Genomic DNA, 14281 nt, shown 5'->3' with positions numbered 1-14281 from the left:
TAAACTCAGACTACAATATCTTAACAACAAAACAACAAGGTAGGATCACAAAGAAAGTTCCCGTTACCTGTGTGTGGAGCAATGATCCTCGAACCCTGTAGCCTGTCTTCAAATCGCCTCAAGGGCTTGTGAGAACACACACTGCCGAGTCCCAGCCTCTGAATTTCTGAGTCTGGAAGTCTCAGGTGGGGACCTGGAGTTTGCAGGTCTAACGTGCTCCCAGGTCATGTAGCGGCTGCTGGTCTGAGGGCCACGCTGGGGGAACCACTCCAGGAAAAGCTCCTGCATCGGCCAGCCTCTCCTTCAGGACTGAAGGATTTATCCTCTCTCCGGGAATTGCCCTCAGCTGTAGAGAGCCATCTTGCCCAAGGTCACAACCCCACGCCTGTGGCTCACCTGTATCTAATGATTGGTTGATGCTGGGCTAAGGCGATGGGTCTGATGATTGACGGCCCATTGTTGCAGCTTCACGGCTTTCCCTAAGGTTGTATCCCAGCTCAGCTTCTCCCTCTGCCGGGTCCTGTCTCCTTCCCTTTGCTCATTGCTGTTGATTCCAGACCACTTCCCAATACACTTCCTGTGCGAGAATCCCTAACTCTGCTTCCCAGGGGATGCAACACTCGGAGCGGAGTCCCTTAAAGTCACCTCCTTGGCAAGACCACCCCTGACCATCCCCCTCTTCCTTACTGATTGGTTGTCTCTTCGTAGAATTCAATACTCTCACACTCTACATTACAGATTTACCTAATGCGATCGTTTGACCGTCTTTGCCACTAGACTCTAAGCTCTTTGAGGGCAGGGACCCGTCTCTTTTGTTCACTGTAACACCTGCAGGGCCTCAAGCAGGGCCTGGCTTACGATAGGCACTTGGTAATTCTCCTACGGGGTCCAGTTTATTGGAGAGGATTTCACATTCAACACCTTCTACTGGAGCTGGTCTAAAGCTCTAGCTCAGCACTTTCAGGGGACGGCAATTCTTGGATGGGAGGAGAGACTGGGGTTCCCGTTCCAAAGAGAGAGAACTCAGCCATGCCTAATACACGTGCTTTGAGGAGAGGATGTCTATTGTCTACTGATGCTTTCAGAAGAGCGTCTCAATCTTCCTAGAATACAACTGCTTTTTTCTTTCTTGGGGAGTTATTTTAAGATGGCAGACGCTGGTGACTCTCTCTGCCCCCCTCCCCTGCCCTGCACCCTAGCGTCCCTCCGGCAGGCCTGCCCCTCAGCTCTGAGGCTGGCCCCCCTTGATGACCCATGGCCAGGGCCTGTCACCCACAGGCATGGAACCCTTCCTGGCCCGCTCAGCGCTGAGTGAGGTCTGAAGGAGGCCACAGAGAAGCCCTTCGTTCGATCTGACGATGAAAAAGCAAAGGCTGCAAAACGCTAGGAATGCTAAAAGTAGTCCGTGGAGCTCTTCCTCCCCGGAGAGCCTAGGGTGCGGTTTCCCAGGGGAATACAGATAACGGAATGAGGGAGGCACCCACCCAGGGCCTGCCGAGGCAGAGGGCCCGGCAGCCCGACGATGAGTCAAGTGCATCCAAACAGAAGCTGAAAAATAAGTTGGCAAAGCACTTAATGGCGTGCTTATCACGCTGAATAATTCAGCAGGCTGACTGCGCTGGGAGTCGGTTCACAGATAATGGAGTATTTCCTGTAAATATTATTTTCTCTTCCTGTTTCATCATCTCATCCAGTTCAAAAATCTTTACTAATCTGGGGAAGTGACAGCAATGCATCAATTCTCTGAGCTAATGCCCCCAATTCTGAAATACTCTTAGGAAGCATAGGAAGCTACATTGGCTGCTCTGGGGAAAGGGGCGACCATTTACTCTGGTTCCTTCTCCTAATGTCTCAGAGGGGAGCCCTCTGTGCACCTAACGGTGCACCTAAGTGAACATAAAAGCGCTCCTAATTGCACATCAAATAAATAAGTAAATGCTGTCTGCTGAATACGTAACAAGGACCAGCACTACCATCCTTCCCCCCATGGAGAGATTTCATTAAATATAGGCTGGCGAATGGGCTGCAGCTGTAGATGATGATTTACAGATATCGAATACGCCTTCTAGGGAGGTTTTTTTGGAGTTACGTGTTTCACACTGTTCGTTCTTTAATGCGTATATTCTCTGACACAGCCTGCAGGACAGATCTTCATCCTAACTCTTCCTGGCACCCCATTCGGAAAGCATTTTCTGTTGTAAATGATAACGTTTTCTCATGATTCGACGGCTGGTCTGGCCACAGGTTTGGAAAGTGCAAATTCCAGCGGGCGGACAGAGAAGGCAGCTCAGCTTGGCACTGCTGGGGGTTGAGTCTTGAGTGTGGGAGAGGCTAATCGCCCAAAGCCTTTGGTCCTGGTGCTACAAAGAAGAGGCAGATTGTCCCAGAGATCAGAGCTTTCGGACTTTTCCAGGCTCTGATCTAAGGAATGCAAGGTCCTCCTCTAAAAGAGGGAGCCCTTTGTGATCGATTACGTCCAGCTTTATTTATCTCTGCCCCAGCTGATCCCGGTTCTGCAGGAGTTAATAAGCAATGCCTTTTCAGTACATATCATTTGATTTTCACTCAGATGTTCTCAGGGAAGAAGAAACACTCTTGCTTGTACTAACACAACTCTCTGAGACTGACGAGCCAGCAGCTCTGCGGCGTGTCCCCACTGATGGTCACTTTACGTAGCTGGCATTTGCTCTTTTTTGATGCTTGGTTGTCTTTCCTTGGCCATAAGTGCAACCTAAGACGAAGCTTGGGATTTACTTCAAGTTCCCAAATGCTGGTCTGACAATGTTTCATGATTCCCTGAAGCCAACAGGACAGTACCTGGTGGAATAAAGGACCTCTCACCTGCGAAGAGCTCCGTTCCTACACACGCAAACACACGCTAAAAGGGAATGTGGTACATAGGAGAAAACAGGGTAAGATCATCTATGTAGCTGCAAGGTTTTTCTTTCTTTTTTTCACCACTGTGACCCTCTTTGCACGTTTCTCACCATTGCTAAACCCAGACAGACATGTAAATACTGCCATTCCTGTACTCTTGATACCTCACTCACAAACGGTGCCTAAAATTATCACCCCAGAATCATGGGGAAGAAGAGAGGCATGTTTTGCAGTGTGATCAGTATTTTAGTAGGAACAAGAGTGCAGAAATGGGGAGGCAGGCAGAGTGAGAGGGAAAACATCACTGGGTGAAGGAGGGAAATAGGAGGATTTAGTGAGAGTTGATAGGGGGATAGTTAATAACATAAAAATTCTGCAATCTGTCCTTGGATACGGTTTGGGATTCTGTCTGATCTTTTAAAAGAGCTCATCTACACAAGCAAGGGCCACTATCCTGGTGTATGTGGATGTACTGTATATTTTAACTGTTTTTAGTCCTATGTGTGGGTTTTTTAGGGATTTGGGGGGCTATTCTTGCACACATCATTCCAAAATACTTCTGAAATTGGCCTTGAGCTTCTGAACATACACAAAAGCCAAAACGCCCTCTTTGGGTGTCCACACGTGTCTTGCTGTTCCTGACACATGTGCCCTGAGGGCAAAGAAGCTGTCTTTTTTTTTTTTCTCTAACATCAGCAGCTTGCATTTTCGGCTGTGCTTCTGCAAGGCCAGGCGTCTGTTTAGAAGATCCAGGTAGCAGATAGGGGCGCGTGATTGGGAGGGGCCTAGGATGTTCTCCCTACTCCGTGGGTGAGGGACCCTGTGCTTTACTCCATCCCCCCCAAAGCCCCCAGGGCTTCAGAGTGAGGATTAAGCAGTTTAGGGTAGACTCTGCCACCAGCGTGGCAAACTGCACGCCACCCGGGGAACTTGGAACAGCTACGGTGCCGCCCGTTTCTGGGCAGTCATCAGCTACCCACCCCTCCTTTTCTGGTGGCCCATGTGGAAGCACTTGAGCGCAGTCTCGTAGGAGGCTGAGCGCCGCTTGCTGTGTGCATTATCTGCTGAAGCTCTGCAGCTGTGGATGCCAGACAAGGCCTCCAGGCCCTCCGAAGGCGAGGGAGTCGCTCGCCCTGCCCCTGCCTCTGCTTGAATGTTGGCTCTCAGCATGGTGGTACCATGTGACACAGCTGCTGTAACTGGGTCAGAGTGTCAGGGAGGCCTGTGCCTGGGCCGGAGGTGCAGCTGTTGCTACAAAAGGGCCTTCAGGTGCCCAGAACTGGGCGTCACTCCCAGTTTCCCGAGCACTGCCGGGGTCCCGGGTGCCAAGCTCTGCCTGGCCCCTTTTGCGGGGGTGTGGTGCCACCTGGAGGGTCACCCATCACTCGGGGCCGGCCCAGACTTGAGCCCTGTCCCCAACTCCTCGAGTGCAGAGGCCCTGCCGGACGCACCTGCTGCGCCCGGCTGACCCTCCCCGAGTCTGAGTTCGGAAAGGAGGCCCGCGGCGGTGGTTCCCAACTCTGGCCGCACGTCGGAATCAGCTGGGAGGCTTTCTAAACGGTCAGCGGCCGGGTCAGAGATGGCGGAGGGTGGGGCCAGGGGAGACTGGGGCATCTCTTCATCCTGACGGTTTCACGTGAGTTTCTGATTTTTAGCTGAAGACAGACTGGGGCACTCGTATGTGCTGTGCACCAGTGGTCACTACCACGTGCCCGCGTCTCTTTAGGTTCACAGGTCCGGAGCCAGGGAGTGTGCCCTGTGCATTCCGGGACTCACAGGTGCCTTCCACGAAACAGAGATGGCCTTTTTATGAAGGTGATGACACTGGCTGTGAGCAGTAGGAAGAGACACCCTGCATCCTTCCCCCTGCAGCTGGGACCTCTCATCTACGGCTCAGGCGAAGTCTTTAGGGCCCATGGCAGGTCTCAGCAGAGGCGGATTCCCCTCGGGCTAATGAAACTTTGGGTCTCTTCCCCTCGTGGGCCCCTCCCCTCCCCTCCCCCCGTCCTTCCTTCCTTCCTTTCTTCTGCGCTAGGCGGCTTGTGGGATCTTAGTACCCCGACCAGGGATCGAACCCCGGCCCTGGGCAGTGAAAGCTCTATGTCCTAACCACTGGACCACCAGGGAATTCCCGTCATAGGCTTTTCAAAGGCCTGTTCTTAATTTTATACGTAGATTGCACATTCATTTCCTAAAGACGGCTCCCCAAGTTACAGAAGGGCCAGGGTGTCCTGGTCCCGGCCCTGCCCTTCTGCCTCACAGGGGATGTCACGATGGGGAACTGAAAGCCACTCACAGCTACTGTCATTTTTCCAGCGTGCCGAGTGCCTCTCCCGTTCCTCTCTCTGTTCAGTCTCTGGTTCGAAATTCTTGATACTGTCGAGCTCCAACTGAATACCCGCTGCCTATCTGCCACCACTACCCTGGATGTCCCATCGGCCCAAAACTCGGCATGTCCTAAACTGAACTTCTCTCCCCTTCTCTTATATCCCAGGCTTTGGTCAATCGAGAAGTTGTTCTAGATTCTCCTCCTGCTCCAACGTCCACCCTGTCGCCTCCCGCCATGGATCAGTCACGTCACCTTCTAAACATCTCACTTCCAATTCCCCTTCTCTATCCCGGGCACGGAGAGCCACCCCCAAAGCCACGCCACCAGCTCTGGCCTACACTAATGTAACGATGTCCCGGTTGGCAAGTCTTGCCCTGTATCACTCCACTCAACCTCCACCAGGTGCCAGGATGATGTTTCTCTGACTACGAAGGTCTCATGTGGTCACTCCTCTGTCTCAAAGATGAAACCCTCTCAGCAAACCCCCAGGATTCTGTTTGCTGGGGCCCTATCAGCCTCCCCTCTGGCTCCTCTCCCGCTACGTTCCGGCCCCGGCGGTGCTGTGTGCTTCTCCATCATGCCACGCTGCTCTCCTTCATGGCGCTTTCAGGCACCCCTGTGTGCCTCCTCACCCCATTCATCCATCTGCAAAACCTCTGTCCCCCCTTTAAGACTCAGCTCCTACTTTGCTGCCTGTGAAGACGTTTCTCCTTAAGCCCAGCTGATGACTCTCTCCTTTAATTCCCCACCAACCCTCACACAGACCTCTCTTATCTGTAAGACGCAATTACCACACCCCTCTCCCTGATGTCCTGCGCAGGTCCTGAAGACCTGATGTGTGTCTCCATTATCTCAGCACCTGGTGGTCTGCCTTGCATATAACAGGTATGCAATAAACATTTTTGAATGAATGACTAATGACTCTGATGGCTTGGTTGTCCCTCAATTAGCAATAGACTTGAGAATCCCAACTACTTCCTTAGAGGCCACAGAAGCGTACGTTATTTTAAATAACTCAGTTTGAATAGAGGCAATATCCGGAATAAATGTGTTGACCTTTTAACATTTTTAATCCACTGACCTTCATAAATTCAACCAATGAGAGTAAATTCTCTTATTCAAAGGCTGATTATTCACATGTTGCTCTTCCTACTTTTCCATATTTTGAAGTCCGTTTTGGAGTCTGACAAGAATAGTTACAATTTATTGAGCCCTTGCGCTGTGTCACACCCTGCGTTTTACATATATCACACACATCAAGCACTACCTCATTATCTCTCAAATCTTCATTAGCACCTCAATTAGAGAAACAAAGCGAGCTTAAACATATTAATAAATTAAACTGAACACATACCGATACTTGTAAGCACGTTTTTCAAATACATTCAGAGGGAGAGAAGAATTCAACTGTGGGATTTTAATGAACTCCACTGTAGACCCCAATCGTCCAAGCTGGCCTTGGTCTCCACCAGTGTGGGCTATCAAGAGCTGGATACATTGTAACCAGGACTGGGTTAAAAGGTCTAGGAGTATCCGTGGCTCTTGGGAGCAGAAAAAAATGGCCAAGCAAGTTGGAGAGAGGGGACAGTGGATGGAAGAAGAAGGAAGGAGTAAAGAGAGAAGAAAAAGCACAGAAACTTACAAAGGTCATAAGGGAAAGAGGCAGAGAGGAAACAGAAAGAGTGTGGAAGAAGTACAGACCCAGTGACTGAGAAAAACAAAGAGGGAAAAAATAAGAATGCAGAGTCCAAATCACGTCCTACAGCAGGGAACTGGAGGGGTTTTGGAAACAGTCACGAAACAATGGTCCCCGAAACGGCCAGGTTCCTACGGAACTGTCCCCAAGGAAGCATCCCTCCATCATATGCTCCAGATCTTTTCATAGAACTTAACTGACTGACTGATCAATTGAGTGAAAATCCTCCTCAACACAGGGCCATTTTTTTTTCTATCAATTTAATAAAGAAACTGGTTAAAGGCAGATGTTAACTGGATAGACTACAATAAGCTCGGATGTGTAGTGTGGATTTCAATCCTGTTCGTGGATAAAGAAGCTTGGAAAGCATTATGCAATAACATAATGAACCTATATTGCTTTCTCCCTCCGAAAGCAAGTGTGGTTTTGATAAACTTTTAATATGTATTTCAGGGTCTGAACCGCATACCGTCTCCCCATTTTTCTCTGCCGGAGGAGTTGAATGACAGCTCTCACCTCAGAGATATTTTTCCATTATAATTTTTCAATTTGTTCTGGTCTAAAAAATGTGTGGAAACAAAAACAGAGAAAATTCAAGCCCTGTGTCCTCTTCAAACATTCTGTTTTGGCTTCACTGTGAGTTTGCAGACTCCTTTCTGCTTCCCTCTCTTTTTTGGCAAATGACCTTATTTCTTCCAGATTTCTGATCACTTCTAATATGCCAGAAAATATTTACTGGATTTGCAGGAAAGCCTCTCATGCTTCTTTAGTTTTCACCTCTTTTGGGCCTACAATCTCTTCTTTTAGTTCCCCTCCTCCAAAAAACAAAAAACAAAAAAACAAAAACAAACCTTTGGGAAAACTCAGATTAGCCTCGGGATTCAAGAGAGATGTTCTCAAGCACACAGCACCCCAGGAAACGAAGGAACAGGACAGTCTCTCAAAGTCCTCTGGTCCATCTGCCCTGGGTGAGCTGATCTAGTCTTCTTACCTTAAATAATTTTAACAGCTTCCGTTTCCTTAGTGATGGGGAGGAAAAATATTTCCCCAGGGAACGCAGGCTGGATGACTGCAGAGGAGTTTGCATATACCCAAAATTAGCAGGAGACCAGGGGGAGCCCAGAGGCCCTGAGGCTGCACAGGGTAACATGTTTAGTCACTTCTCTGCCTGTTTCTCCCTCCACCTGAGTGCCATCCTCCCACAAAGGAGAGCACGCTTACCTTCCTGGGCTTGACTTTATCGTGGTAGTCATACTGGAAGATGCCTTTGTAGCTCAGTCCCAGCCACCACGGTATCCCCTGCTTGTCCTAGGACATCAAAAGGAGTACGGGTAAGCATGGGACCAGACAAGAAGACAAGAACCAAGAGATCTCCTGGTTCACCTGAAGACAAAGGGAAATGCAAATTCCTTGAAGTGGACGGAGCCCACCTCTCTGTGCCTTACCTTAATGGGTGTGCCCTGTCATCAAAGGATGCTCAGTAAAGTGACTTAGACAGTGCCCTGGGTTGGGGACCCAGCTCTGCTCCTAACCAGCTGGGGTCCTTTCCCCCTTTCTGAGTAAGAAGTGGACGCCTTGTTCTTTGTTCTCCTTCTAAGACTTTAGGTTTTCCGAGCTGGGCCCCTCACCTACTAACAGGGAAAATCTGAGAGACGCTGAACATTCTAACAGAATGACCTTCTGAGCCGAGAAACTGTCATCGACTGTCAGAGCTGGAAGGAACCATAGAGACTACGGAAGCTGACTCCTCTAAAAATTTTGTCTTAAAACATTTTATTTTTTTAGTGCCGTTTTAGGTTCACAGCAAAATTGAGAGGAAGGTACAGGAGTTTCCCATGTACTCCCATCCCTACACATGTGTAGCCTCCCCCGTGAAGAACATCCTGCACCAGAGTGGTACCTTTGCTGCAAATGAGGAACCTACACTCACCCGTCTTAATCACCCGAAGTCCATAGTTTACCTCAGGGTCCACTCTTGCTGTTGTACATTCTACGCGTTTGGACAAACGTATAAGGGCATGTATCCATCATATACGTAGTGTTACATAGAGTATTTTCATGGCTCTAAAAATCCTCTGTGCTCTGCCTATTCATCCCAGCTTCTGGCAACCAGTTTTGCCTTTTCCAGGATGTCATAGAGTTGGAATCATACAATGTGCAGCCTTTCCAGATTGGCTTCTTTCACTTAGTAATATGCGTTTAAGACTCCTCTAATTTTATTTTTTTAATTTTGTAGCTCATACATGCATATTTATTTTATTCCTACCAGAACAGTGGAAATGCTCTCAAAACTAGCTCAAGTTTTCTATATCACTTTTTTCCCCTATTTGAATAAATTTATTTATTTATTTATTTTAAAAGTTTTATTGGAGTAGAGTTGATTTACAATGTTGTGTTAGTTTTCGGGGTACAGCAAAGTGAATCAGTTATACATATACATATATCCACTTTTTTTTTTTTTTTTGTAGCTTCTTTTCCCATATAGGCCATTACAGAGGATTGAGCAGAGTTCCCTGTGCTATACAGCAGGTTCTTATTAAGGACTCCTCTAATTTTATAGACAAAGAAATCATGCAAAGGTTGCGTCCTACTCTACTCAAGACCCTCCCCTTCCCCCCAGCAGGCCAATGGCAGTGCAGGGTAGGCAGGTGCTCATAAGGTGTGTATCCTGTTCACCTCATGAAGACAGTGGCTACCTGGCAGGACTGCGGAAGCAAAATCGAAGCTCAGACACTCTGGGAACTGAATTAAAAACACCGATACCATCTTTATTCCTCTAACAGAGACCTCTGGCTCCCCAGATTGTAAGTTGTAAATCTACATTCAAGACTGTTAATTAGAAGCTCCCAAATGCTAGGAGTTGACAGTGGGCATATCAAACAGCCTTTCCCTGGATTTGTCCTAATTGCCACATGCGTGAATGATCTAACATACCCCATGGTGGATGTCTTGAAAACTCACAATTGGCTTCAGCATTTTCAAATATATGTGGGGCAAGAGTTAGTTCAAGGTAAGCACAAAGGTAAAGGGCAAAAGAAATACATTTTGAATTTTTACAAAAGTTTCTTTAAAGGTATAAAACCCCTGTCTCTGGAAAGTGCCCGGGTGACTGCAATGGTTTCAGAGAACAGAACAAGAGGAGAGATGAAGGCGACTGCAATTTCAGTTTGTCGAGGTAAGAGCTCTCATCACACCGTGAAATGTGGCATTGTGAAATTTACAAGGCCACCAAACAGTGAGCCTTGATATAGTTAATTAGGCTCTTTCTCCAAATAGATAGGAGAGCAATCACTCACGTCTGGAGATTCCAAGAGCCAAACACACAGGCACACTTGGCACTTGGAAAATCGCAAGGTCTGCTTCTGGCCTCTAACAAGCTGCAAAGGAGCATATTTCTAAAGTTTGATTGGAAGGCAGAAAGCATGCACATCAGAGGTTGCCTTTCTGTCAAGTTCTAGGGCTGAGGAGGAAATGGAACACAGGTTTAAGCAAGTAAAAGACCAGATGAGGTTTTATCTCAAAGCCTTCCCATCTAGCTGTATCAAGCCATCTCAACAGTCTTCCAGCATCTAAAAAACTTCTGTGGGCTAGCTGAAGAAGCAAATTTCATAATCTCTATTTTAATTACGAGCGACGGAGGTGAGGTCAAGCTAAGAACAAACAGCAAATCAGAGAATGGAATGGAGTCGGGGATTCTCGAGTTCCTGGCTCCCATTCCTGAATGCAGACCCCTTTGCTAAACATCACCGTAGAATATCTCCACAACTGAGGGAGAGACTCGCAGTTTGATTTCTGTGACATGCCTCTTGTAATAACGTCAGGACTACTGCCGGACCCTTCTGTTTCCTTTTTGGTAGCAAGATGGCAAAATGGACATGGGCTCCAAACTCTCATTAGCAGTGTAAGAGTTGAACCCTGGCAGCCAGAAAGGGGGATTCTGAGCCTCTTTTCATGATCAATTCCATTTCCTTTTGGGGAGCTGACTGCCCACTGGCTTCAGTGGCCACATCCCAGGGCACAGCCAGCTGTACAGGGGGTAAGTCTCCTTAGAGGATCCATCCTTCTCATGTGGGACAGAAGATAGCCCAGGAGGCCAGGTCACACTTCTCATGACAGACTATAGCTTAGGCTTAAGCAGGGCAGGGATGGCTGTGATGGTCCTATGAGGTCTGTGCATCATGGTGAAGAGGGATGAAGAGCTTCCATTGGTGGGAAGGGTGTTGGAAGGACATCAGGAAGAACTGAACCACTGCAGGCTCTGATAGATCCTGGGCTGAGCTGCTGGGTGGGACTGCAGTCCCCATACATGCCTCATAACTGAGCTCCACAAATATCATTCTGATATTTGTTCCCACCACGGAAATGTGTACATCCAACTACTCAATTCAATTCTCAATAATGGTACTTGGTAAATATTTACTGGGTATCTACTAAGTGCCAGGCACTACACTGGGTTCTGGGAAAATATAACAGAGTGCAACAGTCTTTGCCATCAAAAGGCTGCAGTTTAGAGGAAGATACAGGACATTATGTTAAAATGTGTACCAAGGACGTGCAAAGTGCCGTGCAAACTGCCGTGGGCGACACAACAATGAATGAAACACGGTGTATGTTTTGGTCTAAAGGAATTAAAAATATAGTCGGGGGCTTCCCTGGTGGCACAGTGGTTAAGAATCCGTCTGCCAATGCGGGGGACACGGGTTCGAGCCCTGGTCCGGGAAGATCCCACATGCCGCAGAGCAACTAAACCCGTATGCCACAACTACTGAGCCCGTGCGTCACAACTACTGAGCCCGCACGCCACAACTACTGAAGCCCGCGCACCTAGAGCCCGTGCTCTGCAACAAGAGAAGCCACCACAATGAGAAGCCCGCACACCGCAACAAAGAGTAGCCCCTGCTCACCGCAACTAGAGAAAGCCCACGCGGCAACGAAGACCCAATGCAGCCAAAACTAAACAAATTAAAAAATAAATAAATAAATAAAACTTCACCTGAAAATATTTTTAAAATATATATAGTTGGGTGGAAACACGGGGAAGGAAACTGGTGGAAAAGCATGGAATCTCGGGTTGGTTGGTGGGACCGTCTTGAGTTCAAAGTGTTTTCTGCTCTTTTTGTCTGGACTTTGGGCAATGACTTTGATAAACTTCACATTGGGGTAAACGAAGGAAAGGAAGTTATCCTTTTTCAGGATAGAAAAGGGCGTGTGAGGGCATCATTACCTATTATTTCGAAGAGGAGATCCCAGCCTGGGACATTATGGATAAAACGCAAGAGAATTTAGAAGGGGGCCTGTGTTACATTGGACTTGCCATTGCCCATAGTCTTCTTTAAGAAGACAGAGCCTGTCGATTTGTCAGACCATAGTCCCACTTCTCCTATTAAGTTGCCTACGTGGCATTTGACCACCAAGAAAAACACTGTTGATTCTGCTTAAAGTTTTTGTTCTTTGCGCTTAGATGGAATTTTCCTACTGAGAGGCTCTGCAGTCCTATCTCCAGGATTCTTCTGAGAATGAAGAAGTAAGCATTTACCACACCCACTTCACAAAAAGGCAAGTGAGTTTTGGAGAGAACCCGAATCAAGTCTCACTACACTAGGGGGGGACGTGCCATTGTCCCAACGCCCCCTAGCATGCGATCTTCCTGTCCAAGTCCTCCCCACTCCCCAAAAAATCTTCAGTAAGGTTAAAAAGAAAAAAAAATGAGAACATTTTTTTTTAAGGGCATGGTGGCAACATTCACCAAATGAGTTCACTTACCTTCACTGCGTAATAGTGAACCCCGTAGGTTGGGAGAGACTCCACGATGCTCATGTAGCTGGGAAGACAACACAACACACACACCTGGTTATTCGGCAGAACTGGTATCATATACATATTGGTGTGTGTGTGCACGTGATAAAGTTCTCAGAGTAATCATTTCCGTGAAAAATACATGGAACCACCCGCCCCCGGAGCTACGTCTCTCCCAGCAGAACTGAACAACCCTGACATCCACTATGTGAACACACACACACGGCCTCAGCAGCACTGTGGGTTGGGGGGCGCTTACTTGACGATGGCTTGGCCTCTGGTCTGGCCGTTCAGTTTCTTGTAGTGCTCGATGACCCGGTCCTCGCTAGAACGAGAGGAAAGGAGCCTCTGTCTCAGTCCCCAGGGCGACGGCCCCGCTCCCCGCTCACGGAGAGATCTGTGAGCCCCAGCATCCTCATGAGAAGCTCCAAGGAGCCAAGAGCTCCTGGAGAAATGACTTGTCCTGAAAGTAGCATGTCCGAACGCAGCCCAAGTGAGACGCCTAGGGCGAAGGATGTGCCCAAACCTTCTGTTTTCCTCTCAGAGGACTCGTGTTCTCTTTGTCTTGGGCTTATCATCAGTAAAAGGAGAGCCCGGGGTTTGCGGCTTGGCTCCTTGTAAGAAATGATACTGTGGGAGCAGAGGACGAAGTGGGGAGCATGCGTGCCAGCGGTGGTGGGGGGGGGACACGGGACAGAGGACAGGGAGAGGGCTACTGGCCGTAGGTCCGCGTGAACGCTCCGGCCGACCTCCCTCGGGTCCTCCTCCCCCTCCTGAGCTCCCGGGGCCTCCGGGGTGGGGCAGGCAGGCGTGGACTCTTGACAGGACGCCCACGGCCTCCCCACCCCGAGTTAGCAGGCAGGGTTGAGGGCGTCCAAGGAGGATGGGAAAGTTCTGGAATCTGGGGCCGGTTAACACAGACCGTGAAGCAATAAAAGGCCCAGAGGAGCGCTGGCGAGATAAGAAGGAGGCAGAAATCAGAGGGCCACCCTGGAACCTTCTGAAACCTTAGTTCTAACACAGCAAGAGGCCAGCTCGCTCCTTGAGGGGCAATGCAGGCCACACCCTCCTGTGACGGGGCGGACGGCAGCAGGGGCCCCTCTGGGAAGTGACCCCGTGCCCCGCTGCCTTTGCAGGCTCAGGAGCAACCTTGGGAATCACAGGGGAAGCACATCCCACCTGCTGGAGGGTCAAGGCCAAAGGCCTGGCCTCTGGGACCGGGCCGCACGGCCTTCCTCCTCACGCCTCTGCCTCACGTTCCTCCCCACTGGCCCGGGGACTCCGTGACAAGGAGGCGACCCCAGGGATGAACCCTCGAGACCTCCTTGGTTGACCTTTACGAGCTATTATTCATTTAGTACCCCGGAACTGATCAAAAGCCTTCTTTCACCCCCCTCTTTCTTTGCCAGCGAGGCCACCTCTGGGGGGGGGGTCACACATTCTATGTGTTCATCACCTAGTACTTGGGGCTCATTTAGTTATCTTCTCGTTACTCTCCCAATCGTCCATGAATCTCTCTTCACTGTAGTGTTCTGAAATTTGACGCACGTAAGGCTGGCCCCTCACAGGAACGTGTCTTCTCT

General features: G+C 49.0%; 1 protein-coding gene across 10 annotated transcripts in view; it reads right to left on the bottom strand.

Annotated features, from left to right (window-relative positions):
- Positions 1–14281, bottom strand: part of FRMD4A (FERM domain containing 4A) — a 468321-nt gene that overhangs the window by 77778 nt on the left and 376262 nt on the right. For 9 of the 10 annotated variants that reach the window (XR_005018889.1, XR_005018890.1, XR_005018891.1 and 6 more), the window contains 3 exons: positions 12958–13023; positions 12666–12723; positions 8124–8210 (listed from right to left, as the gene is read on the bottom strand). Coding sequence is in view for 7 of the 10 variants with exons in the window: in XM_036844689.1 (XP_036700584.1) it covers positions 8124–8210; positions 12666–12723; positions 12958–13023 (211 nt within the window). In the remaining 3 variants the exon portion in view is untranslated. The remainder of the gene's footprint in view (positions 1–8123; positions 8211–12665; positions 12724–12957; positions 13024–14281) is intronic. The other variant, XM_036844690.1, reaches the window with a different exon arrangement.

This window comes from Balaenoptera musculus, chromosome 2 (assembly GCF_009873245.2).
Source record: "Balaenoptera musculus isolate JJ_BM4_2016_0621 chromosome 2, mBalMus1.pri.v3, whole genome shotgun sequence".
NCBI lineage: Eukaryota > Metazoa > Chordata > Mammalia > Artiodactyla > Balaenopteridae > Balaenoptera > Balaenoptera musculus.
This window is presented reverse-complemented; position numbering and strand designations above follow the sequence as displayed.